The following is a 27651-nucleotide window of genomic DNA, read 5'->3' as shown; positions in this document are numbered from 1 at the left end:
AGCAAGATTAATTTTATGAGTTCTTAGGTGCTTCATCAAGTTTGAAGTGCTTTTAGAGTTTGTCATGCACCCGCCTCTTGAAATTAATTTTGAGCAAATATTGCACTTGGCAAACTTATTATTAACCTCGTCGATCTTGAAGTAAGACCAAACAACGGAAGACATCTTAATAGGTAGGTATAACCTCAACTCTGATCACCAAACACTGAAGGAGATTTAACGCACAATGCACACAGACCGGCTCCTCTACCCGTGCATACGCAAACGCAACACAGAGAAAGGGACCTAGAATCATGGTGGAAGGAAAATACATAGGTGTGCTAATTCCCGTCATATTCTGACGTCACTCGGATTGCAAACAAAAGATCACTTGATTCTTGATTGTAACTGTCAAATTAGTATATTTGTTATTTGTTTTGATTTGATTGTTATTGTTTTTATAATATTTTCAAAATGGTTGAATGTGTTCATTATAAAAACAATAACAACCAAACCAAAACTCTCTCTGTTTTAAGCTCTTTCCACCACCTATTGAATCTCACACAATTAAGAATGGCTTTACGATATGTTAACAGTCATAGATGAAATAAAAGTGTGTGAACAGTTTTTACAATAAAAAAATAAAAATTATATTGACTTTTATTTCATATTGATTGAGAGTAATGCTTGCCACTTACCTGTATGAACTATCCTCCATTGCAATATTGCATTCCTTTTTTCAATTTGCTGCAGACGGCTGCACATGACGTAACTTATTCTTTACCTGATACTTCGCATCAATTATGTAAAAGTCAAACAACAGTTTTAAAAAGATAATAAGGAAGGAGTAGGAGGTTGTGGTAAATAAATAGATCAATATTGTTATTTTATTTGTTCCTTCCTATTTGTTGAGTGCTGATGCATAGTCGATTCAATCAGCTGTCGGCGTCGGCTTTACGGCTTATCTTCAGCTGTTTGATCTGTTGACTTACGTAAATTGATTGAATAATTCATATGGAATTGCACAATACCTACACAAAAACAATTATAATTATAATAATATTTGCTCTTAAATTTTATATTCACTATTTAATATAAATGGTATTGAACAGTAGTAATTTAAAATGTAATGGTGATGCAAATTAATTAGAACGATCAGATCCAGGAACCGGGACCGAGGAATCGACATTTTGGCATCGACCCTCGGTTCCGGTTCCTTTGCTAAGAACCGGTGGAACCGAGAACCGACTTTTGGAACCGATACATCCCTAATATTTTCTCACATTTAACATTTTTATGAAATTTAAATTAGGCTATAAAACTTTGCATAAGTTTTAGTGAACCAATAATGGTATCATCCGAGTGTCTGTTGTATTAATACTGATAAATAACAGGATGTTCCACTGAAACGAGAACCAGTGTGGTGTGATGTGGGAATCATCAAAGGTACTTCATTTTTGGTGAAGAGCTTCTACGACCCCTCGACATTCGAGGATCCAGATCATCCTGACATTACTGTAGACAATCTGCCAGACTACACAGGAGCTCTCAAACTGGACCTGGAGCCTGGGACAGCTTACAAGTTCAGGGCAGCCGCCATCAACACCTGTGGCAGAGGCCCTTGGAGTGAGGTAGACTCCACATACAGCACTAGATGTATACTATATGCAAAAAACTAAATATTTTGTTTTAGGTTTGTTAAAACATACTAAGGTGTCCCAAAAACCTACACCTTAATTAGTATTAAGTGGGCTGTGCAGGGTATCCACATAACCATGAAACCATAAGAGCCTTGAATTTGGTCAACCGTGATAAATCTGGATTGAGTTGTGATTTTTCAGTTAAACTTTAAAATAGTTAAGGATTCTTATTCTTGAATCGTCAAAACTTTAAAAAGTCCTGATTTCAAGGAATCATGTTCTATGCTTTGGATTTGATAAACATTTTGGATTCATTTGGGACCACCGTGACATCCTGAATTGTAAGTTAATTGCATATAAACTCTTCAGTGATGGCGTTACCGATAATACTGCAAGTTTTTTAACCCAAAAATATTCCATTGTTATTAAAATCATGCGAGAAAAGCTAGAATGAAAATTGTATGGAATTTCCAAGAGAATTTTCCACTGCTAATGTCTTTCCTGAATACCCTATTTAAACCTCGACTTGACCCTTTTCATTATCAAAAACAATTTTGCAAATATGACAGTGAATTTAATTTTGAAGTTTGGTTGAATACCTGTTGTACTAACTATGTAGTTTAACTTGTTCACTTGTTTTTGCACTACTCGCACTCGCATGTTAAGTTATGTATTTGTTGATAGGTATCTGCATTCAAGACCTGTCTGCCTGGGTTCCCAGGAGCCCCATCTGCCATCAAGATATCCAAGTCTGCTGAAGGAGCTCACTTGTCTTGGGAACCACCTTCCTCCTCTTCTGGCAAGATTATTGAATACTCTGTCTGTCTGGCTGTGAGACAAGCCACCACCAACCAACAGGTACTATACTGTGTGAAATAAATAACAAGAAGAGGAATTTTTCTAAAAGGAATAGAGTTCAGCTAGCTAATCGGTACCTGAAAAAATGTGAGCTTACGAGTCCACAATAAAAGAATACAAAACACAACACTGATATTTTGTTCTGATTTAGGACTTCTTCAGATAGTAGGTCAGGACGAAATATCAGTGTTTTATTTTGTATTACCGTATTTTACTGTGTATCTATTAACTTCTGGACTCAATTTTCTCAGGCAAGCTAAATGAGCAGACCTTATAAAATAAATAAAAAACTAAATGAAATGAGTACTAATTGTTAAATAATGTTTTCAACCATATTTCCATATATGGGTGAATTTCAAATTGAGAGAGAAAATAAAAACAGAAAAAATAAAAAATATTATTTGGTTAAATACATACTTTTATTTATTTATTAGTAATAAACTAAGTGTTACATTATACATTGCTAACCATAGCAGAGCTTCATTGCAAGTTTTTCTATTTTTTATGAATATTTGTCTTATCAACTACAAAGACAACATCAGGTCGCTAACGTTTTTAAAAGTCTGAAAAAAATAGTAAATTACATTGAAAATTTAAAACAATGTTTATAAACATCTGACTTGTTTCCTAAATAATGCAATCTAAATATATAAAAGGCAAAGCCCTCACTGACACACTCACTCACTCACTCATCACTAATTCTCCCACTTCCCATTTACCTAGGAGGCTGAAATTCGGTACACCGATTCTTTGGGCATTAAATAGGAAAACTAAGTAGTTTTTATTCTGATCGGGCTTTCGGGCTCCGCCCCAGTGGCTCTGGAGTTTCCTATGTTAACCTTATGATTTGTCATATTAGAAAGGAATTAATGAATCTTAACAGCTGTTTCAATTAAACAAGTTGGTTCTGTTCGATGATGTTCAATAGCATTAAATTTACAAGGATTACCAACACTGCAGCACTATTTTTTTTATTTTTATTTATGACAACAGCTAATTTGCAACCAAAAGGTGTGTGAGTGTAGCGAACGAACTTCAACGTGGAGGCGAGTTAGCGTAGCGAACGAGGTAACCTGAAGGCAAGTGAGCGCAGCGAACGAGCTCCAACCTAAAGGTGAGTGAGCGTAGCGAACGAACTTCAACCAGGACGTGATTGAGCCATGCGAACGAACTTCAACCAGGACGTGATTGAGCCATGCGAACGAGCTCATCTTGAAAATTAAGAAGCTAAACGGGGCAAAGCCCGCGAGTACAGCTAGTCAATCATATAATTAAAACTAGTGTACATGTTGCTCGAAATCGAGCAATTGCAAAGAAGTACAGGAGTTATTTATAAACAAATAACTTGTTTAAAAACTAATAACAGTCATAATTTCCGATGGTTTTAAAAGAGTCAACTAAAAGATTATTAACTAATGGAAATACTCACAAATCTTCCTGTTAAATTTCATACATCTGTTGCAACAATTGGTTATCACTGGTTTCTTGATGTCACTCACTTTTCACTGTTACTTATGATTGGTTGGTATTATATCGAGTATTTTAATTATATTTTTAAAAGTGAAAGAGAAGAATAATTTTATAAAATAATTCAAACTGTATAAATAACTTCCAGTGATTACAAATTTCAGCTTATTAAATAATAAAAGATAGTGTTTGATGAGAATGTGAAATATGGAAATTTACAACAGGTGAAACCTTTTGCCCTTTTACTGTATGTAAACATGTGATAATTTAGAGGTATTAATTTAGCTAATAGTAGGCCTAGGTGTTTGGATACATAACACATGGTTTATAAACAACTTATATACAAATTCAAAAGTAAACAATGAGGATAATTTTGAAACATCTCAGTATAGATGTACAGTAGACTCTTGATAATTCAAAATTGGTGGGCCAAGCATATAAATTTGAATTATCAAGAGTTCGATTTATCGGTAGAAAAATAAACCATTCGAATTACAGAGAGTTCATTTTTTTAATACATACAAAGGTACAGCACGTTACAATAAAACATCATACCGTATTTTAGTAGGTACACTTTTAAACAATCAACGGCTTATTTTTCAGTTACTGTAGTTGCAAAGAAATCTGTTATTTAGCGCTATATATTTCGCCAATAGCTGAACAACAACTAGCTGTCGACAACTACGTTTGTGCTCAAGGAGATGTCGCGCAATCTAGAGATTGGATTGCCAACTTAGAAAAACAAGTCAGCGAACTAACTCAGACTACTGCTCTAACTAAACAAACATCAAAACGTCCAACACTAGCCTACCATAGGAACAGGATGTACTGTACTGTATAGTTTCCTGTTATAACAGGAAGAGATCACTTCGAATTATAGAGTGTTTTGCCGACTAAACTTCGAATTACTGCGTGACTTTGATTTATAGAGTGTTTTTTTCGACAAAACTTCGAATTACAGCATGACTTCGAATTATAGAGTGTTAACCGACGAAACTTCGAATTACTGAGTTACTTCGAATTATAGAGTGTTTTTCCGACAAAACTTCGAATTACTGCGTGTTACAAATTGACCTGCCCTCTATTTGGACTTTGAAATACAGAGTGTATCAAAATGCATGGTAAAAATTTGAAATATTGAGAGATTCTCTAGGGACTGAGCCTTCATTTTGAATTATTGAAAGTTTTGAATTATCAAGTGTTTGAATTACCAAAAGTGGACTGTAATTGTAAAACACTTAATAGGGCTTAATAAAGACACAAAACAATGTATGTACAGCATAAAAGTTAATTTATTTTTATTTTTTAAATTCCATAAACTGCTTTAAGTTCCTCTATGACGTCTTGGGGACAGTTAGCGACCTGACAAAAACGGCTTTCAAATATTGTTTTAAATATTAATATATGATAAATCCTTTCATAAATTGTATTAAAGACACCGAAAGTAAAAGTTTGTCAAGAGACAACTTTAGTAAATTTAAATTTACCTTACTAAAGTTATAAAGTGTAGTTTTATGACTATTTCACAGATAAATAGTTACTTAAAGGTAATGAGGTTATATTAAAGAAAAACATTTTTATCAAATGAAATGATTAACAGGGTGACACTAAAACAGTAAACAGTACACCAACACAGCTTGCGTTTGTGCGAGTGTACTGTGGGGCACAGAACCAGGCTGTGGTACAGAACACGTCTCTAGCTGCTGCTCACATTGACATGACTACCAAACCCGCTATCATCTTCAGGATTGCAGCCAAGAATGAGAAGGGTTATGGACCTGCCACTCAAGTCAGATGGCTCCAAGGTAAATCGTACACTTCCATTTCAGATTAACCTCTGTGTTTTATCTTTTGTAACATTATTCAAGTGTATTAAATGATTGGATTTTATTTGAATAATTTTTGCATAAAATATGATAGGTGTTTCTTTGTTTTTTTTTTCTCTTTAAAAAAATAAAAATAAATCAGATCAGGCCTGTTTTTGAACCTGTCTGCGCCCAGGCAAAACCATTAGTAGCGCCCCATTGCAATATTTATCTATGTATTAATAGGCAAGCATGTTTCTTTAAAACCTTTTTTCTTAGCTTATGTACATCGCAGGGAAAATCTACGCATATTGTTAGAAAGATATTTTCCAGATGTGCAGAATCCCTTTATAAATTAAAATAGGCTCAAAAATAAGCATGAAACATAAATTTAAAATTAAAAAAAAAATTCACATGGGCCTTATGGGTTGGCAAGCTGGTGACAAAATAACAATCATAACAAATATTTTAACTTATAAAATAAGATTGTAATTTCATGATGGATAGCCTCTAGATCATTAAAATTAGCTGAATATGGTTTATGTTACCTTGCCTAAAATGATCCTGTATAGTTGTCAAACACGACAGCTGTTTCGTGCTACAATGAGCACATCTTCAAAGTGAAGAAACACAAAATAAACTCATTTAGCCCGCGGTTGAGCACATCAAAAAACACATAAAGTACATGAAGTTCACACAAAAACACATATTACAAAGGGTGAGGTTCATAACTCCAAGTTTTCATACCTCCAAGTACTTTTAAATACAACATTTCATAACTCCAAGTAAAATTATGTCCAAGTAAATTAAAACCAAAATATCATAAGACCAAGTTTCATAACTCCAAGCGTTCATAACTCCAAGATTCATAAGTCCAAGTTAAAATAAAACCAAGTAAATTAAAATACAAAATTTCATAACTCCAAACGTACAGATTTGCAAGGACCACAAGTCCAAGTTTCATAACTCCAAGGGTTCATAACACCAAGTTTCATAACTCCAAGTGACAATGGGTACAGTCTGTGCAGGAAGCGATAACGTACGCACACACACGCACCCATTACACACACACATGCTGGAAGAGAGTTTCCGATGTTGGCGAGATTATTCGAAGTGGTGCGTTCCCTCTCGCTTTGCACGTTCGTCTAAATTGTAATACAAATAGTGAGAGGATGAAATTTACATATTTAAATTCTGCGTAAACTGATGTTTAATACTATATAAATACAATTTAGTTCGTGCAGATGATTAATGTTTAATAATGGAAAATATGAAAAGGTTGTTCAATGTAAACATGAAAAAGTAAGTGAGCGAGGATTTTTTTTATTTTTTGGTCAGATGAAAACTTTCAGCGAGAAAAGTGTAGATAATAAGATGTTCTTCAATTTTTGTTCCAAACATTTTTTCGTAAGACTTTTAGTTTGTCCAATAATCGACTTAGATGACCACCACGAGGTATGAATGAATTAGTTTACGCGCACAGTATTTTAGCAATTGCCGTCTTCCAACAACAATATTAAGGAAATACAGTATTAGTTCACGTTTTAAAATTTCTAAACTATGAAAAATATTTAGTCTTAACTTCTTCAGCTGTATATACGAAATTTCGAAATTTTTTCTACATATTATTCGTGGTGCACAACGCAAATAAGTCGTAGTGCATTTTTTTCCACTATTTTTCATCTCCTATTTTCGGAAAAAATTTAAACAGTATTAATCCAGGTTAAGGTTTCATCTTGTAGCATTCATTTGTAAATATAAAATTTGATTGTAGTTACAATTACTTGTTCCCTCATAAATCTGTATTCCGTAACAAATCTGAGAGTGTATGTTAGCAAAGTAAATTGTACGCAAAATGTCTGTAGTGCATAATGGGTTTAATAAAAAAATACCATATTTAAAATTTTAAAAATACTATCTAGATTTGTATGATCCAAACAAGCGGATATAATCTATAGATAGGTCTAAACATTTGGATTTCGAGACTAAATTATCATAGAAATAGGTTTTTGAGTAAATACATCTATACCTAATACCAGATTGTTTTATTTGAGTTAAATAGAAGGTATTTATCATTTATGTATTATTGAAGTACCTTAATGAGTTAAGTACTTTAATATAAGAATTGATGTCGTCCAGTGGTCAAAACTCGACCACAATCCAAATAAAATATGAACTTATCTATATTCATCCCACGCTGAAAATCAAACATGTGATGATTGTGTACCAGTCTTCAATTTGTTTTGATTTTCTGTATATTTATCGTTGTTATTGCGTCACCAGAATTTTAAATCATAATCCAAATGTTAGTTTTTTGTTTGTGTTAAATTCGTTTTCGTACTTATTTTTCATCAAATTGTCTGTCACAATTTTATTTGTTCAATTGGTGTATTTTTTATTTAGTTGCAATAACGTTAATTATATTTACCTGAGAAAATGCAAAGTTAAAGACCTTCTGTTGTTCAGATGATTTTTGTTTCCCTTAGCATTATATGAATAATAATTAAAAGCCTTCAGGTAAGGGGCTCTTGGATATTTTCATAGGCTATTATTAAAATTGCTTGACTTTTATGAAAACATAGATTAATGTCATTGACGTACCAGATTTATTTGGCTTTAGAGGGCTTTCCTCTGCAATGATCACAAAGTTAAGTCCATGTTTCCTAATAAAATTTGTAGCACTTCGGCTAACATCCTCGTTCATAGTTTGTAGGAATCTGAATCTTGTAGGTGTTCTTCATTATACAGGCTAATGACGATAGTTAATTCTTTAAAAAAATATTATCTCTATTTCTTCTACTAGGGGGCGTTCTATGACTTTTAATGTTTCAATAATTTGCAAATGGGTTCTTTCAATGATTTATTTTTCAAAGATTTAATTTTTGTAGGACGCTTTTCTTTGAAATGCAGTTTAAATATTGACAGCAATTAAATTATACAGCTGATCAAAATTTGAACAATTATGATCTTCATAAGGATAACATGGGAACCTTCAAAGCCACTGGGGTAGAGCCCAAGGGACTTTTTCAAATCCAGTTCAAGGCCAGTTTGCAAATCTACGCGACACGGTCTTTCCAATGATACGTCAATGGATAAAATCGGTTAAGAAATGACGGAGGAGTTCAACCGACAAACTTCGTGTTCGCGTATTAATTATATAGATATACGTATCACGTTTCGTTTATCCGGGTCGCCGGAATGGTCGCCCCCGGAAACATCACCCCCCAGGCTAAACGTGACGTCACGAAACCAGACAACCAGCTGGTATAAAATCTATGTCCGCGACCGGAATCGTTCCCCCCCAAGGGCTTGACAAGTAATTTATCAAAATCTAGTTGATATGAACTAATTATGTTATTAATTTTAATTCAAACAAGTAGGAACGGAAAGGTCTTTCCCGGCAAGGCATCCCCTATGTACACCCCGGAATCGTCTCCCCCTGAAACGCTACCCCTAGTAGGGCTGGGCTGCTCGGCAGCCTACCTGCTGCCCGTCCTCCTCAGTCCTCAGTCCATTGTTCTGAGGGTCGGCCGCTCGTTCATTATTATTGTCGCTTGGACAACAGCTTTTCCACAGAAGAAAATTGCAGACGCTGTGGTGGAATATCAATCAGTAGATTTAGATGTGTATGCACTTCTAAGACAACTAATATAAATAATGCGAGCAAAGATTGACTTTAAAAAATGATTCTTTTATACTTAATTCATAACCAACGATAATGCGTAAAGTATACATTTTTTCTGTTGCATCAAATGGTAGTTATACTTATCAACATCAGTAAACTTACCTTACACCCTATGGTAATTGTTAAGCAACACATTTGTTAAAAATAGAATAATTTTTAAATGTATTAAAAATGAATCACATTGCTTTAGGTTTGGCCCCGATTTAATTAATAATTTGAAAATTAGAAACAGATTATTAAATAAGAATAAACATAATAATATCTTTTAGGGGATTAATCCCTTAAACTTATCGAAATAATTAATTGTTAGTAATTACAAATATGTAAATGATACTATTCTAAAGGTTATGCCAAAAAGTACCTTAATTCAGAAACAGCCTAGGCTAGTTTCATATCACTGGAATAGAGTCAAAATATAATGAAAGTATAATCAAAATATCAGAATCACTTTAAATCGAGAAGAGGACTTGCAATCAGTGTTGATATACCAATAAATTGCCGTTTTGAAAATATTAAGCCCATGCGGGACTTTATAAATACACTCTGTATATGTGACCGTGAGCGCGGTAACTCGGGCAACAACGCTGCGAGTTTGATGAGATTTGTTACAAACGTGTAAGCCTAAGTTTATTAGAACGAGTTCGTGAACCAGCATAATCGGACTATGGGAACGGGTGTGTCTGAATTGCGAACACCTCCAAAATGCTGGAGACTGAACATAAGTCGCCAAGATTGCGCACAAATATTCGGAATCGGGGAAAATGGATGAGTCACTGTTTCTTGTAATTTATGGAAGATTTAATACAACTGTTTTAAATGTAATGTTTTCAGACTTGACTTGGCATGTACAAAAACGCAAAGAGTGGAAAAGTAAACGGATAAGCAAGAATTCATATGGGTGGGTTTCATCGATTTCCACTAGAGTGTGCAATTAATTGTGGTATATTATATTTTTAAACGTGACAGAGTTTTTTTTTCATTTCAGGATTCTGAATCAACCACTTTCGCGATTTCGTGATTTTTGTGTTGAAATAAATATAATTTTCTAAGGAAGGGAATGTCAATGCCATGATTTCATTTTTTTAAGTTTAATTTTTTTAGTCTAGCAGCCGACGCTAATAATTTAAAGTCGTTTCAGTGCTGTTTTAACTAACAGCTGGTTTCAAACTGTCATTGACGTTTTTATGTTACAAGTAGTTTACTTAAATATTGATCGTCGGTGTTTGCCCGCATACTGTTTCAATTTTAAATGTTGTTTTTTCCTACCGTAACGGATCTTTGTATTCAGGAAATCTGTAGATTTGAACTATACATCTCTAATACTTCTACCCTTGGGTAAAATCAAGATTTGTCTGAAATCAAATCTGTGTAAGTAGGCCGATAAGTTTATGCCATGAAAGTTATGTCATGTTTGTTGAATGTGTGTAGTCTATATCGATATACCAAAATTTCGAGGGTTATAAAAATGTGAACCGGTGTAGCAGGTCTCTAGAAAACACTGGGGAAAATCCCCTACCATATTTTGAGCTGATTTTATTGTTAGTGCAACTTCAGAGTATACTTTTTACAAATTACATTAACATTTTCAAAATCTGTTTAGAACTCAATGAGGCGTTCTGTTCACAAATTAACCCCTTCCAAAATAATTAAGTACATATGCTAGATAACACTGATAATTATGAATTATGTTAATGTACGAATTATGGTAAAAAGATGAAACTGACTTTAGTAAATAACTAACTAAACTTTTCCTTGACTATGTCAAACAAACGTATTTGGCTCAGGTATTCTTGGGAGGGATACCTGAAGTGGGGAAGTCTAAGCTATTTTACAACAAAATACTTCCCGCTATAAATACAGTTGTACTCTACGAATTAATAGTCTGCAAATTACAGACGAATTCCATAAAACAATACTCTGAGAATAGTGGATACTATACTTAGGATTATGTTCTCTTGTAAACTTTTAGGTTATACGTATTAATATTCTGCGACCTACAGGTAGATTTAAATGTGTAACTTTCAAAACAATGGGCGACCATTCATGGAATAACTGTACTACTTCAATGTCAATTTAGTTATTTAATATCAGCAGTGTGAAATCATGAAATAAAGTGAATGTGACACTGTTGCTTGCTTCTCTGTCAACGCAAACGTAAACAGTGTGAGCCTTTTCCTGTTTATTGCCAAAGAAACTAACTAATATTTAGGCCCCCCATACACGTAACGATCGGCCGGCCGGCCCGGTCTGAACAGTCCACGCCGGCCGGCCGATCGTTACGTGTATGGGGTCGTCTTCCGGCCGCCGGACGATCAAATTGGCCGGACGACGACTGATGGTATTCCCATCAGTCGTCGTCCGGCCAACCCCTGCCTTCAGGCCGATCGTTACGTGTATGGGGTCGCCGGCAGGCCGCCGGAAGGCCGACAGTACAGTAGTAGCATTATTTTCGATTTACTGTACGTTAATTTTGAGGTTAGGCACGGTCATTGACACAACCTAACTTTTCTGCTCAGTCTTTGTATTGTGACGTATATAGAGGGTTTTGTATTGTTCAGTGCCTAGTGTAGATAGAGTTTGTGATCTAAATACGAATTACGCTCTTTCCAATGACACCAAAAACATGTCAATCGGTTCAGTAGTTTCGGAGGAGTAATTGTCACAAAAATCTTGCTTGTGTATTAAATAAGTATAGATGCTTCCCATTGTTGCGAGTTCAGTCGAGCGGTGGTAATATGGGACAGTCTCTACCCTTGTGAACAATAGCCATAGTATTGTACTATATGACCTGTGTTGCCTGTACAGCGAGGCATTTTGAGAAGGAGAAAACCGGCCCTAATGCTTTAGGTTTATCAATAACGAAGATAAACATAGTCTAGACCGAGTTACACACCGGTAATCTTTGAGTTGACTCTTTTAAATTCGTTGTAAATATGACTGTTATTCGTTTTGAAATAGTGAAAGTGTTTTTGACATATAAATAAATTTGTTTGCACAAAACTTGTGTGTATTACGATCCCCCCCCCCCTAAAAACTGTTTTTTTAGTAGTACATTTTAGGGAAAAATAATACCTTTACCATTCACAGACATAATATAATCTTTTAAAAATTATATATTTTCCGGGTAGTACATATGCTAGTTATTCAATATCAAACAGTTCAATGACAAAATACATATTTTTTAATACAACAAATGGTTTATATGCAAAACTTGACCAAATACACACACAAACTGCAGTTGGTAAAAGAAATATATTATTTACATTGTATAACTTAAAATAAATAACTCTTTCATATTGGAAACAGTATACAGTAAAATAATAACAAGCCCATGGGGCGTAGCCCAAGGAAAATATGAAAATTAAATGATATTATATTGCATTGTCTTCCATTTGTGGGCTATGTTTCAAGTTTCAAGTCTCTAGCTCATCGGGAAGTTAGTATAAAATTGATTGCAAAATTTGTACCGGACAAGAAAGCGAGCTAATAAAAACGTTTTAATAAACTTAAATAACAAAAAAAAATTTTATTTACCAATTATTAGTGTTAATACAATTATAACAAATATGTAATAACGGGGTGTCAAAAACACCCCACGCGAGTACATACGTTAGTAAAACCCGCGCGAGTAGTTAAAGGTTAAAGTACCTTTAGCATAGAAGTAAGAAGTATAGCAATTAATTAATCTGTAAGTATATAACAAAATTACATAATCGTTTGACAGGCGACGGTAGGTATATGGATACAATAATGCGACAACGGCTGCTGACAGTATTACAGCGGAGCGGACAGCGCAGGAACTTGTGGCGCTGACTGTACTACACATTCCACTTGGAGATATGAGACTCCACTCAACTTTTGGAGTTATGACACTCTGGTTTAATTTTTACTTGGACTTATGAAACTTTGGAGTTATGATATCTTGGACTTATGAAACTTTGGAGTTATGATCACTTGCACTTATATTTTTCTTGGAGTAATGAAATTATCCCTTTTCGGGTACTTGTAGTTTTGAAACTTTGGATTAAATATAATTTGGAGTTATGATCTCTTGGACTTATGAAACTTTGGAGTTATGATCACTTGGAGTTATGAAACCTTGGAGTTATGAGATGATCCCATTACAAACACTTGGCCAAGTACCGCAAACACACGACGCGGCGCCGGTAATGTGTAGGTCATGACTGGCGCGTGGTTACGGTGGTATCGGAGACATTCACTTCCCTCCCCATCACCTGTTGTTTATCAGGACCCGTGCGCTGATTGGTCAAGTTCATGATGCGGATAGCGGTGTTATAAATAATATTTGATTTGAATGACAGCTGCTCATTCAAGATATGGTCAGGATGTTCTATAGCTGCTCTATAGATTTCAAATTCTTCTATGGTATCCAAGCGCCTCTTGTTGTTGCAAAAATGCATGACTTCCAAATTTGTTTCTATGTCAGTGTAGTTATGGTTGTGGTTAATGAGATGGTCGGCAAAAGCGGATTTGTTGTTTCTTTTTGGTAAATGTTCTTTAAATCTGGTTTTGAATGAACGAGCAGTTTGCCCGATATAAAAACGTGGGCAGTTGTCACATTTGTTTTTATAAATTCCCGTACCATTTACTTTACTACGGGGATTGTTCTTGGTCTGTTGTAGGATGTTGGAAAGTTTATTAGAACTTTGTAGGCTATCGTAATATTATTTCGGGCCATCTGTTTAGTTAGGGTATTATTTAGGACTGTGCCAAATTCAGCGCTGACATATTGTTTGTTATCTGTTGCGTTGCTTTGTCTGGTTTTGTTGTTGTGCTTCCTTATCAATTTGTCAATTAACGAGCTGTAGTAACCATTGGCTACTGCTATGTGTTTTAAGGTGTCGACTTCATTTCTATAGTTTTCATTACTCAACGGTATGGATAATAGTCTGTGAACATAACTGTTGAAAGCTGCTGTGTTTTGTGGTTATGAGGGTGGTGTGAGGATGAATGGATTGTCTGATCCGTCGTTGTTGGCGTCCTGTAAATATTAAAATCAATTCCTTTATCTGTTCTGGTTATTGATACATCTAAGAAATTTATGGATTTATTGTTCTCAGTTTCTAGTGTGAAGGTTATGTTACGGTGGACAATGTTCAAATAGTTGGCTATAGTTCGGCCGCTTAGAAAACGACCTGCGCGCTAATGCTAAACCAATGCTGGAGAAGGTCTTTTTCTAAGCGGCCGAACTTTAGTAAGTTGATCTGCCTCTGGTTTCCATTGAACAAAACTAATGTATCGTCAACATAACGGCTGTAGTGTATGATTTTTCCTCTATGTCGATTCAAATCTGACCATAAATATTCATTCTCTATGTGGTTCATAAACAATTCTGATAAAATACTTGACAGAGGGCAGCCCATGGTTAGTCCTTCGTTCTGTTTGTAAAATTGAATGTGAAGTAATTTTGATTTAAGATGCATTCTGTTAATTTGATTAGTTCTCTTTTAGCAACTGTCGACAAAGAAGAATTTTTATGTAAGTTAGTTTCTAGGATGTGGATTGTTTCTCTAACAGGCACGTTGGTGTATAAATTAACGACATCGAAGGATGCGAGCATGTATGATCCTTTTAATTCAATGTTTGTTAATTTGTTAACTAAGTCTACAGTGTTTTTACGCTATAATCATTTTCAAGAACTATTTCTCTCCTGATTATATTATCTAGTTTTTGCGAGATCTTGTATGCAGGGGATGTCCTAAAATTGACAAGGGGCCTAATTGGTACATTAGGTTTATGAATCTTTGGTAATCCTCTTAAGACGGGAGCCTGAGGGTTTGTAACCTTAACATGTTTTATTTCATCTGATGATAAAAGATTGGTACTGGAGGAGATCAATTTATTTATGTCTTTGGAGAATGAGGTCGTCGGGTCCTGAGTGAGAATGTCAATATTATTGTTTTCAAGGAAGTCGTGTACCTTGTTCACGTAATCCTGTTGACTGAGGATGACGTGTCACAATTGTGTGAACAACAACAATTGTCTGAATTGCTGGAGTGTTTACGAATCGATTCGCGAAGGAACGAAAACAAAATTAACGAATTGAATTATTAAATTTCAGTGTGACCGTCCGGCATTGCACGAGAAACGTTTTGTCAAAATTGACCGTTTCGCGAAGTCTTACCCCAAATGTAGTAATCCCGTCTGTTTGTCTTCTATGTATGTAAGTAAATGTACTGTGTAATTTATGTTATGTGTATTTATAGTTGAACCAATCTGTCCAAATTGAATATCTAATAATGTTTTTCCACAGCAATCATGTTTTAGTATGTTAGCCTACTGTCAGGGAAAAAAGTTTAGACACTCGAGTTTGGAGCTCTACAGAAAGTAACCAAACTAGCTTAGAAAAACACGTTGTATGTATAAATTTTTGTTGTTTTATTCTACGTATGTATTCCTGTGAAGACAAGTAATTTTTAGCTCGTTTAGGAAATATTTTATGACAGTCGGAAGGTAAAAACTCCCTGTTTTTAGAGTATCAAAAACCATCTTATGACTTTGAAAATTCGAACAATGTAAACTAAACGTCAGAACTTTATCAAACTTTAATACAATCTAGACACATATACAGGGGTTATAAAAAAGTGTGGAGACCCCCTGTTAATTTTTTAATGGCCCATACTAGAAAAACTAAACTCGGCACACCATTATGGCATGTTATGAAGTACTTTTTGGGCATAACCACCACTTGGTGTTCATCCCCAAAACGGGGGGATTTGGGGGAAACTAAAAAATTTCAAATACAAAGACCCATCGATTGACCCCTTATTTTGAAGGTCCTAGTAAAAGAAAACCAATAACGCAAATTAGAGGTCTCCATCTCAGTTCAGTACAAAATGGCAGTTAATTGAAATTCTCATAAGTTCCCAAACCCAAAATGGGGGATGTTGGGGTAAACTCAAAAACTTTAAATGATAAGCCCCATCGAGTGACCCCTCATTTTGAAGGTCATAATAAAATAAAACGAACAATGCAAACTATAGGTCTCTATCTTAACAAAGTAAAATATGGCAATTAAATATAAAATTGCAAGTTATTTCCGATTTCTAAAGACTTCTTTCAGCTTCCATTTTTTTACTGGATTGAGACAGAAACCTCTAGTTTACATTGTTAGTTTTCTTTTACCAGGACCTTCAAAATGAGGGGTCACTCGATGGGGCTTATTATTTAAAACTTTTGAGTTTCCCCCAAAATCCCCCATTTTGGGTTTGGTAAGTAAGTGGCTATTAGGCTTAAAAAGTACTTCATAACATGCCAAAAAGGTGTGTAGAGTTTAGTTATCCTAGTGTGAGCCGCTACAAAATTTACAGCGGGTCTCCAGACTTGGAAAGCTGTAAGTTAAATTTAACTTCAGAGAATTTCAATTGGCTGCCATTTTTTATTGGATTGGGATAAAGACCTCTAGTTTGCGTTGTTGATTTTCTTTTGCCAGGACCTTCAAAATGAGGGGTCACTCGATGGGTCTTTGTATTTGAAATTTTTGAGTTTCCCCCAAAATCCCCCATTTTGGGGATGTACACCAAGTGACGGTTATGCCCAAAAAGTACTTCATAACATGTCAAAAAGGTGTGCCAAGTTTAGTTTTTCTAGTATGGGCCGTTAAAAAAATAACAGGGGGTCTCCACACTTTTTACTAACCCTGTATAAATAAATTTGTGTGTTTCAGAATTTTTACTCTACCCAAAAAGTTTTTGTTGTAACTTTTGTAAATTAACTTTTTCTCAAAAACGGCAAACACTAGGAAAAAATTGAAAAGCTTGTTATGAAGGTGATTGGTTTAGTATTTGAAATATTGATACTGCTCAACCAAATTGTGAAGCATGTTATTTATATAAATTAACAAAAAACTGGATGATCTCGCGCCTGCAAGGGGTGCAGACGCCATCGCCCGCTCAGGAATCCAGTGCAGTGTTGCCACGATGGACTTTGACCGAGCGTAAGGTGATTCACACAGTGTGTGTCACTGGCGACTGACTCACAGGAAATATCATGTTTTGCATTCTTCGATTCTTCCAAAGGGCCCAAAGTATTACCACCCCAAATATGTCATCAGTAATCCACCTCAGTCTGTCTTCAATTTTAGCTAGTGTCACATCGCTAAAAATGGGTGCTAAATCTAAACTGTCAGATTCGGAATATGAAATGATTGTCAGTGTTATGTTTTTTTTTTTAAGTGAGGGAGTGCCGTTGGAGGTCCAAAGCCCTCTTTAGAAAAGATGATGGGAAATGGTTAACTAGGTGTGCAATGCAGTTGTATGCTTGCAATATTGAGCGGAGCAAGTATATTAATAATTTTTTTAAGTCAATGCTACGTCTGTTATATGTAAATGGAATGTCTACTTACTGTATCCAAAGTCAATGCTAAATCTAGTTCACGTAATTGAGACATCTCCTGGTCGAATCCTCTTATTCAATGGTACGTTTGGTTCACATAAACAATGGAATGTCTACTTGCAGAACCCAAAGGTAATGCTACATTTGTTATACGTAAATGGGAAGTATACTTACAGTATCCAAAGTCAATGGTGCATTTATATAACGTAAACGGGATGTCTAGTCTGTTTGCAGTATCCAAATCAATGGTACAATTGGTTCAGGTTAATGAGATGTCTACTTGCAGTATCTAAATCCAATTGTCTTTCTGTTTTTATAAATTAAATATCTACTGATGTATCCAATGCAAATGGCACATTTGGTTCAAGTAAATGGGATGTCTACTTGCAGTATCCAAAGTCAATGGTACATTTGGTTCACGTAATGAGATGTCTCCTTAACGAATCCTAATTCAATGGTACGTATGATTCACATAAATAATGGAATGTCTACTTGCAGAACCCAAATGTGTTATATGTAAAGGGGATGTCTTCTTACAGTATCCGAAGTCGATGGTCCATCCGGTTCTAATAAATTAAATGTCTACTTGAAGTATCTAATGTCAATGGCACATTTGGTTCACGTAAATGAATTGTCTACTTGCAGTATCTAAAGTCAATGGCACGTCTGGTTCAAGTTAATGGAATGTCTACTTGCAGTACCTATCCAAAGTTAATGATACATTTGGTTCACGTAAATTGGATGTCTACTTGCAGTATCTAAGTCAATGTCTCTGTTTATTGTAAATGGGATATCTATACTTCCAGTATCTAAAGTCAATAATGCATCTGGTTCACGTTAATGTAATGTCTAATTGCTGTATCCAAAGTTAATGATATATTTGGTCACATAATTTGGAATCCCTATGTGCAGTATTCAAAGTAAATTGTACGTCTGGTTCACGTAAATGAAAAATGTCTACTTGTAACATCAAAAGCCAATATGGTGCATAATCCTTATTAGTTATACATTTTGTAGCAAATAATGCTCAACGGTATCAATCCGATTGTTCTTCCCTTTTGTTCTCTATTTTGCAATGTGCTAGTTTAGATGATTTATTTGTAAACACATGTTACAACTTTTGTTTACCTTTTTATTGTTATCTTGCAAATACTGTCATGGCAACCAATTAACCCATAAGGCCCATGTTAAATTTCTAAAAGTTTAAATTAACATAGGGAAAAGCCCTGTGGTTCGATTTGTACCATTTCAGATTTATACCTTCCCGTGGTTGGTTACTATGACTGTGCGAAATTTCATGCAGATCGCTTCAGCCGTTCAGGAGGAGTATTTGTAAAACAAAAGCAGGAGTGTAGTATAAGAGCTCCGCTCAATAATTAATAATAACTGCTGTTCAGTTTTGACTCAACAGTTCGCAGCCTATCGCTGCCCATTGTCCAGGTGTTCAATTTGGCAAAACTGTACGGGGTATGCGTCCAGTCAGAGCCAGCAGCGGTCTGGAAGTGCCGTATTCGGCCTCTGCACTATCCGAATTAAATGTTAACTTATATAAATAATATGCGTAATAATGTGGTTTAGCAGAATCAATATTTCACATACTTTACAAAACCAACCACCTTCAAAACAAGCTTTTCAATTTTTTTCTAGCGTTTGCCGTTTTTGACAAAAAAAGGTAATTTACAAAAGTTACAACAAAAACTTTTTGGGTAGAGTAAAAACTCTGAAACTACACTAATTAATTCATTATATGGGTGAATCTCACAAAATGTGACACTTTGAATAAACTAAAAAAAAAAAAATTTTATTGTTTTAAATAATTTAAATTATTAGTAGATTGAAACTTTATATTGTGTAAAATAAATTTTCCTATCAGCAGAGCTGAATTTGATCATTTACTATTTTTCCCATTATTTCACATTTAGTTGACACAGAAACATTTACAATCAGGTAACGCTTGAAAATTGATAAAAAATGCAGTGATAAATTTTATTAAATGATAAAATAATTATATAAACAATATAATAGACCCTTAATTATTAAAATTCCAATGTTAAAAAATTGTATTCATATTACTTTGCTAAATATAAGGAAAAATTGTCGTATTTGTTGGTTACCTGATAATTTAAACACACAAACTATCTAATTAAACCTACATAATCTTGGGATCTTTTAAATATTCACTGTTACCAGTGTAACATTTAATACCAGTGTAATATTTACTCTAAAGAATATAATGATTAATTAATTATAAATTTTACTAAATTATTAACAAATCTGCACTAGTTTTCATTATGCGTTACCTGATTGTATTGACCGTTACCTGATTGTAGTATAAGGACGAATCTCACGCCAATATGATGTTCTGACAAATAAATAATTGCCAAATAAAACTGTGTTTAATTACTTCCCTCAATCCCTATTCTCCATTGCATTACTATTTAGGAATATTAAATATTCAATTTATTTAGTTAAGAATAGTTATTTGTGCAACTAGTGAGCAAAGTGAGCAATTGACTCACTCGAGAGAAATACTTACTCACGAGCCGTAGGTGAGTGAGGAATGGTTTCTCGAGTGAGGCAATTACACTTTGCACTCGAGTTGCACATTATATTTTTCCTACAGTTACCATAAAACAAATAAATTGGTAAAGAAACGTGGCATATTTTTACACAGAAGTGAACTTTTAATATGACATTTAATGATACAACAGTACAACAGCTGACCAGCTGATTTACAGCCAGTGCTGCCAACGTATTTCGCGCGCATACGACCTTGTCTGCATGTTACGCGCTTCACTATTTCGTGCCTTCACGTTGCAAATCTGGAGTGAGTGAGACAAAGTAATTAGAGTGAGACAATGTTAACATTGTCAATGACAATGTTACAATACTGTTACAATACAATATTGAGAGACAATGTTAACATTGTCTCACTGATGAGCGAATTGGCCACTTTGCTTTCTCAAATCAGTGAGAGGACATGTACATTGTTAGGTAACTGTAGGAAAAGTTTATTTCACGATAAAATACAATTCGGTAACGTGTCATCACCTATTGTCTGCTACTTCACTGCACATCCAGACAGCTGGGCATAGAGAAAAACAACACGAAAGTGACATTAAAAATAATACTTTTTGACTGGGCTATTAATTTTATAAATAACACTAATAAAAAAACGCAATCAACAAAAAAAATATGGTTAAAGTTAAGTGAAAGATTGATTTTACCATGTGAACACTTAATGAATAATACTAAATTAATAAATCGCCAACTAATAGCAAAACTTTACAACATAGCTCAAGTGTACAAGTAAATAATACCATTAAATTGTCAAACTATAGTTTTACCTCTCCGGAATGTTCGTTACCGGATGGTGAATTCCAGATTAAATACAACGTAGTAACGAAAGGCGGCATTAGGGTAAAAACACAGTGGAGCAGGGCAGGTAGCTGGTAGCCTGGCTGGTCGCTTACTCGCTTACTGCTGGTTACCTGGAGGGTGGCTGGGACATACACACAGTGGCGCTCAGTACAGTCGCTTGTCAGCCGCCGATACTAATATTATCACATGGTACAGGATAAACTTTTGTTTGAATCCTAGTTCATTCGCTATTTCATTCTACAGATCGTCGAGTACGTGACGTTTGTGGTGGTCCGGATGGACTTGTTTCCACAATGGCACACGGATAATAACCTCTGATATTAATTTGTCTACGTCCATTATTTTATTTCATGTAAACAAAACAGCTTCCAAATAAATCAACTAAAACAAACAACACAACGTATACAAAGAATGCGCAGTGACAGATCCCGCGTGGAACTTGCGAACTCGAGAACACATGGCTGTCAAGTTCTGCTATTTGCGCATGCCCAAGTCGAGCCTTCCCCGCTTGAAGCTCCCAAACAATCGACTTGGCAATTCTTCTAGCTTGCCGCCTAGCTTACTGCTACCCTCTCGGCTACCTGCTAGGCGCGACTGTGTGCGTACCCATAACAACGCGTGCTTTAATTCTACATCGCAGTAAGCGATTAAGCGACCCGCCAGGCTACCAGCTACCTGCCCTGCTCCACTGTGTTTTTACCCTTATGCGACCTTGGGAGATTTAGGTTAGGTTTATAACAACAAACTTGTTATAAACATAGCTTTGAACGGTGATCTAGTTTTAAAAGTTTCAACAAAATTGAGTTACCGTTTTGTTATTGAATTAAGGTACGTAATTTTTCTTACCTGAAAATATTTATTTTGAGGTATTAATCAACGTTTAAACAAAAGAAACAACATAATATATCTTCGCCACATATAAGCACAACGAACGGTGATCGTTTCGTTCCCGCTCAAAGTCGCGTCGTAGATTTAGGCGGCACTTTCTCGTTGCCGTTTTTGGCGTGGAGCAGACCAAGGACCACGAAAGTTGAAAATATAACTTCCTTAGTCAATGGTATATTATGTATTTAGCATTTGCTTTCCTCTTTTACTGTTTTCAGCTGTTATTTTGACAAATGTCATTGATATTTTCGTCACATATTGCGTGTTTTGTTTGCAAGTCAAGTAGCAGACAATAGTCGAGGACACGTTGCCGAATTGTATTTTCGTGAAATAAACATTCTTAAGTAAATAAATTGAATATTTTTTATTCTTAAATAGTAATGCAATGGAAAATAGGGATTGAGGGAAGTAATTAAACACAGTTTTATTTGGCAATTATTTATTTGTTAGTACATCATATTGGCTGGGACTTAAATTAAACCATTTTGTGAGATTCACCCATATATGTGTCTATATTGTATTAAAGATTGATAAAGTTCTGACTTTTAGTTTACATTGTGCGAATTTTCAAAGTCTTAAGATGGTTTTTGATACTCTAAAAACAGGGAGTTTTTACCTTCCGACTGTCATAAAAAATGTCCTAAACGAGCTAAAAAAATTTTGTTTTTACAGGAATACGTAGAATAAAACAACGAAAATTTATCTATATATAAAGCCAAAAGTACCAATGAACTTTTGAGAAAACACCCCCATAAACCATATACTTAAAATGTTCGTCATGACGAGAAACCTTGCGCAAAACTATCCATTATTTCCGTAATTGCTTTCCAAAGGGAAATTTCCATATACCTAATGTAAAAAAAAGAGGGGATAACATGTCAGCTGTCTAGTTGTGTGTCACATCGGCTCCGGGAAATCAGTGCAATATATGAGTTAACTGGGCTTTTTGTGCGAACATTATATTTTGTGTTTGTTTGTGTGTGAGTGTTTGACCGTTTCCAGTAAGTACTATATAATTATCCACCAAATTTAACTCACAATCGGTTAAATACCTAACCTAGTTTACAGGTTATAATCAGTGTTCCGGGTCGAGTCCAAGGTCACGTGACACACGCCGCACGCCGACTAGTTCAAATCACCCCGCGTGATGGCACCACCAACCAGAGCTACACGCAACAATAGCTCCAGTGACATGACCGTCGATCAGAAACTTGATTTATGGTTGGCAGATATTGCTGAAATAAAGAGTGACGAAAATTTAGTGATGATATTTTAGGAATTAAGCAATATATTAAGGACTTGAAAACTGATGTAAATGAGTCAATCAACTTTTGCAGTGAAGAGATAAATAATTGTAAGAAAAAAATTGATGAACGAGAACAAAAGCTGATGCAGTACGAAAATACAATAGAGCATCTATCTTCGGAGAACCAACTTGTGAAGAAGGAGTTAATTGCTGTTAAAAAATCTGAACGCGCAGCAGAGCAGTATTCACGAAGTAATTGCCTGGAAGTACGTGGAGTTCCATACTCTGATAAAGAAGACATTATCCATATAGTGAAGGGAGTGGCTCGTGCGCTGAACTTCCAGTTAGAAGATCAGATGATTGATGCTGTTCATCGTCTTCCACCGAACCTCGACCCGGTGGCTCCGAGGGGGATTATAATCAAAATTCTGCCGGTGCATCGACATGGAGATGATGAGGAGCAAGACCAGAGTGAAGAACGGTTTCTCAGCAGCAGAGCTAGGCTACAACAGCGAGAGCAAGGTGTACGTCAACCTGTCACTCACTAAGGAGACCATGGACCTATGGAAGGCTACGCGCAAGTTAAAGGTAGACAAGGGCTACAAATACGCTTGGATAACCAGTGTTGGGAAGGTGTTCCTACGACAAAAGGATGGTGCGAGACCGGTCCACATCACTGAAAAGGCCGACCTTGACCTGTAAAATAAACCTCAAGTATGTTCCTATTTATGTATTTAAATCTAATATAAATTTAAGCATGATATATATTTATTCATTTTGCATGTTTTTTTTTGCTTAGTCTGCATGTGTTTTATTTTAAAAAATGGAAAACAATAAGGTTGAAATTTATTATCAGAATTGTTACATCCTAAATGTCTATCTTTACTTATTGATTATTTATTTTATAACTATCACCAGCTGGTTATAATGTTTACTTCTTCACTTTGTTTTTAATTTGTGTTGAATAAAGTTGGTTAAAATTGTACTTTTACAAATACATTTATTATTAGTTCTAATTACATACAGAACAATTTGGCGACGATGGAGGTGAGTACAAGTAATTCAAATACATCTCAAAACATTCAAATGATTAACTCAGCATTGATTGGACCCTTTAATGAAAGATATGAAACATGGGAAATGTATATGGAAAGACTAGAGATATCATTCATTTATAACAACATTTCGGAAGACAAAAAGAAAATTACGTTACTTCACTGTATTGGATCAGACACTTACAGTAAACTTAGGGATATATTGCATCCTGTATCACCTATAACTAAATCCTATGCTGAATTAGTTCAAACTCTTAATTCACATTTTACACCAAAACCAAATGAAGTATCAGAGACAATCAAATTTCATTGTAGACACCAATATGAAGGAGAAAACGTTTCTGAATTTTCATTGGATCTTAGAAAGTTGTCTAGATATTGTAATTTTGGCACATTTCTGTCAAAAGCCCTGAGAAACCAATTCATACTCGGGCTAAGGGATGAAAAAATACAGGCAAGGTTAATTACTCTAAGTGACAGTGATTTGAGTTTTGAAAAAGCTGTAGACATGGCTCAAGTAATTGAAAAGGCTCAAAACGATTCAATAACAATCCAATCAAAATTCAATCATGAAAACAATGAATTGCCGGTTAACTTAAATGTTGTACAACAGAAAAGTTTTCAAAAACCTAAAAACAGTACCAATCTTAAACAATGTTACCGTTGTGGAGAGTTACATGAATACATATCTGAATGCAAACACAAAAATACAACATGTAACTTCTGTAAAAAAATAGGGCATCTAGCAAAGATTTGTTTTAGGAATCCTAATGCACCTATCAAATTGCAAAGACAAAATAAGACTACATTTAACACTACTTCAAGAAATGTAAAACAAATAACAGACTCGTTTGAAGATCAAAGTGAAATATTTCTACAACAAAATATGAACAATTCTGTTAGATCCCTCTATAAGGAAACTAATGTTATTGACATTTGTTCTATGAATACATCAGAAGATAAATTTAGGAAAATAATGTTAAACATAAAAATAAATGGGAAAACTATTCCGTTTGAGCTAGATACAGGAGCAGGGGTATCTTTGATGTCAAAAAGTAACTTTTCCAAGTTTTTTCCAAAACACAGACCTTTAATGAATCCAGACATAATATTAAGAGATTTCAACAAAAATGAATTTGTTCCATTGGGTAAAACCATTGTTCAGGTTGGTTACGGTAACCAAACCAAATATCTTCCATTGTATATAGTCGATGGTAATAGAGATACGATATTTGGTAGGGAATGGCTGAGATCGATTAAAATAAATTGGTCAGACATAAATAACGTTCACGGAGCTGACTTGAATAGAGTTAAACACTCAAATCCCAAAGTACACGATATTTTAATGGAATTTAAATCCATATTTGAACCAAGAGTTGGAAGTTTCAAAGGGGGAGAAGCACTTCTTAACTTAAAGCCTGACACTACACCAGTTTTTAAAAAAGCTAGACCACTACCTTATGCTTTGTTACCAAAAGTTAGTGCAGAAATCGACAGACTAGAAAAAGAAGGTATAATTACAAAGGTGAATCAGAGTTCTTGGGCTACTCTCCAGTTGTACCGATTATGAAGGCAAATGGGAATATCAGACTGTGTGGAGACTACAAAGTAACCCTCAATCCCCATTTGGTAATACCAGAACACAACATGCCCCGCATTGATGATATTTTGGCCAGAATGGGTAATTCGACTAAATTTACAAAGATTGATATATCCGAAGCTTACCTACACATGCCAGTGAAAGAAGAATACAGAGAATTGCTCACAATCAATACACACAAAGGTCTATATCGAGTAAATCGTCTACCATTCGGAATTGCAAGTGCACCTGCTATTTGGCAATCAGCAATGGAAAATATTCTACAAGGTATTGATGGTGTTGATGTTTTCTTTGACGATGTCAAAATAACAGCCCACAGTGAGGAAGAACATTTGAAAAGACTCCGTGCTGTATTAAATCGGTTCAAAGACAACGATTTACACATTAATGTTTCTAAATCTCAATTCCTTGTACCAGAGATTGACTTTCTTGGTTACCATGTCTCGTCAAAGGGAATAAGTAAAAGTAAACATATTACTGAAGCAATAAGAAACCTGAAGAGACCAAGTAATGTGAAAGAAGTTAGACAAATCCTTGGGTTGATAAGTTACTATCGAAAGTTTATTCCAAACTTAAGTGAAAAGATGCAAGCTATTATTAATCTCACAAGAGCTAATGTACCTTTTAATTGGACTGAAGAATGTGAACGAGATTTTCAATTGGTGAAGGAGGAAATGATGTCAGAGAATATACTATGCCATTTTGACCCACACTTACCACTCATTCTAGCAACAGATGCTAGTCAATCTGGAATTTCGGCAATTCTTTCTCATGTGTTTCCGGATGGAAACGAAAGACCTGTTGCATTTGCTTCCAAAACACTATCACAAACACAAAAACAGTACAGTGTCATACAAAAAGAAGCCCTGGCAATTTATTTTGGAGTTAAACACTTTTACCAATACCTTTATGGACGTCATTTCACCCTAGTTACAGACCACAAACCCCTGGTATCAATATTTGGACCGAAAAATGGAATACCACTTATGGCCGCAACAAGACTACAACATTATGCTATATTCCTTCAGGCATTTTCATTTGACATAAAGTATAAATCAACCAAAGATAATGTTAATGCTGATGCACTTTCAAGACTACCTAAAAATGTTGAAGAAGCTGCTGTTATTGACTCAGCCGATGTTCATGAAATAGAACAAATCTATACTTTACCTGTCACAGCTGAAGAAATAGCAAAAAATACACAATCTGATCCAGATCTTAGAGATATTTATCAATCACTAATCAGAGGGGAGCCAATACATCACCCGATGTCTTCTAATGAACAAGAATGGTCAATTCAGCTTGGATGCTTATTAAAAGGGAATCGTGTGGTGATTCCCAAACAACTTCGTCCAAGAATTTTGAAAGAACTTCATGAGGCTCATGTGGGTATAGTTCGCATGAAGGGACTAGCTCGTTCGTATGTTTGGTGGCCTAAAATTGATGCAGACATTGAGAATATGACCTTAAATTGTTTGGGATGTCAACGAGTACAACATGAAGCACCCAAAGCACCAGTTCACCACTGGGAATAGCCTTCAAGGCCTATGCAAAGAGTTCATGTTGATTTTGCAGGACCATTTTATGGCCATTATTTTCTCCTAATTGTGGATGCCTACAGTAAATGGCCAGAGATTGTAACACTTACAACTATAAATTCTCATAAAACCATTGAGGCTTTGCGGAAATTCTTTT

At 35.1% G+C, this 27651-nt stretch overlaps 1 protein-coding gene across 1 annotated transcript in view; it reads left to right on the top strand.

The window, feature by feature from the left end:
• Positions 1–27651, top strand: part of LOC129005094 (host cell factor 1-like) — a 124877-nt gene that overhangs the window by 76607 nt on the left and 20619 nt on the right. The window contains exons 8-10 of the mRNA XM_054433889.1: positions 1374–1610; positions 2304–2477; positions 5545–5749. Coding sequence (XP_054289864.1) covers positions 1374–1610; positions 2304–2477; positions 5545–5749 — 616 coding nt within the window. The remainder of the gene's footprint in view (positions 1–1373; positions 1611–2303; positions 2478–5544; positions 5750–27651) is intronic.

This window comes from Macrosteles quadrilineatus, unplaced genomic scaffold (genome assembly GCF_028750875.1).
Source record: "Macrosteles quadrilineatus isolate MER2022 unplaced genomic scaffold, UCM_ALF_1.0 Scaffold_15__1_contigs__length_3749704, whole genome shotgun sequence".
Classification (NCBI taxonomy): domain Eukaryota; kingdom Metazoa; phylum Arthropoda; class Insecta; order Hemiptera; family Cicadellidae; genus Macrosteles; species Macrosteles quadrilineatus.
The sequence above is the reverse complement of the archived record's forward strand: the minus strand, read 5'-3'. Positions and strand labels throughout refer to the sequence as shown.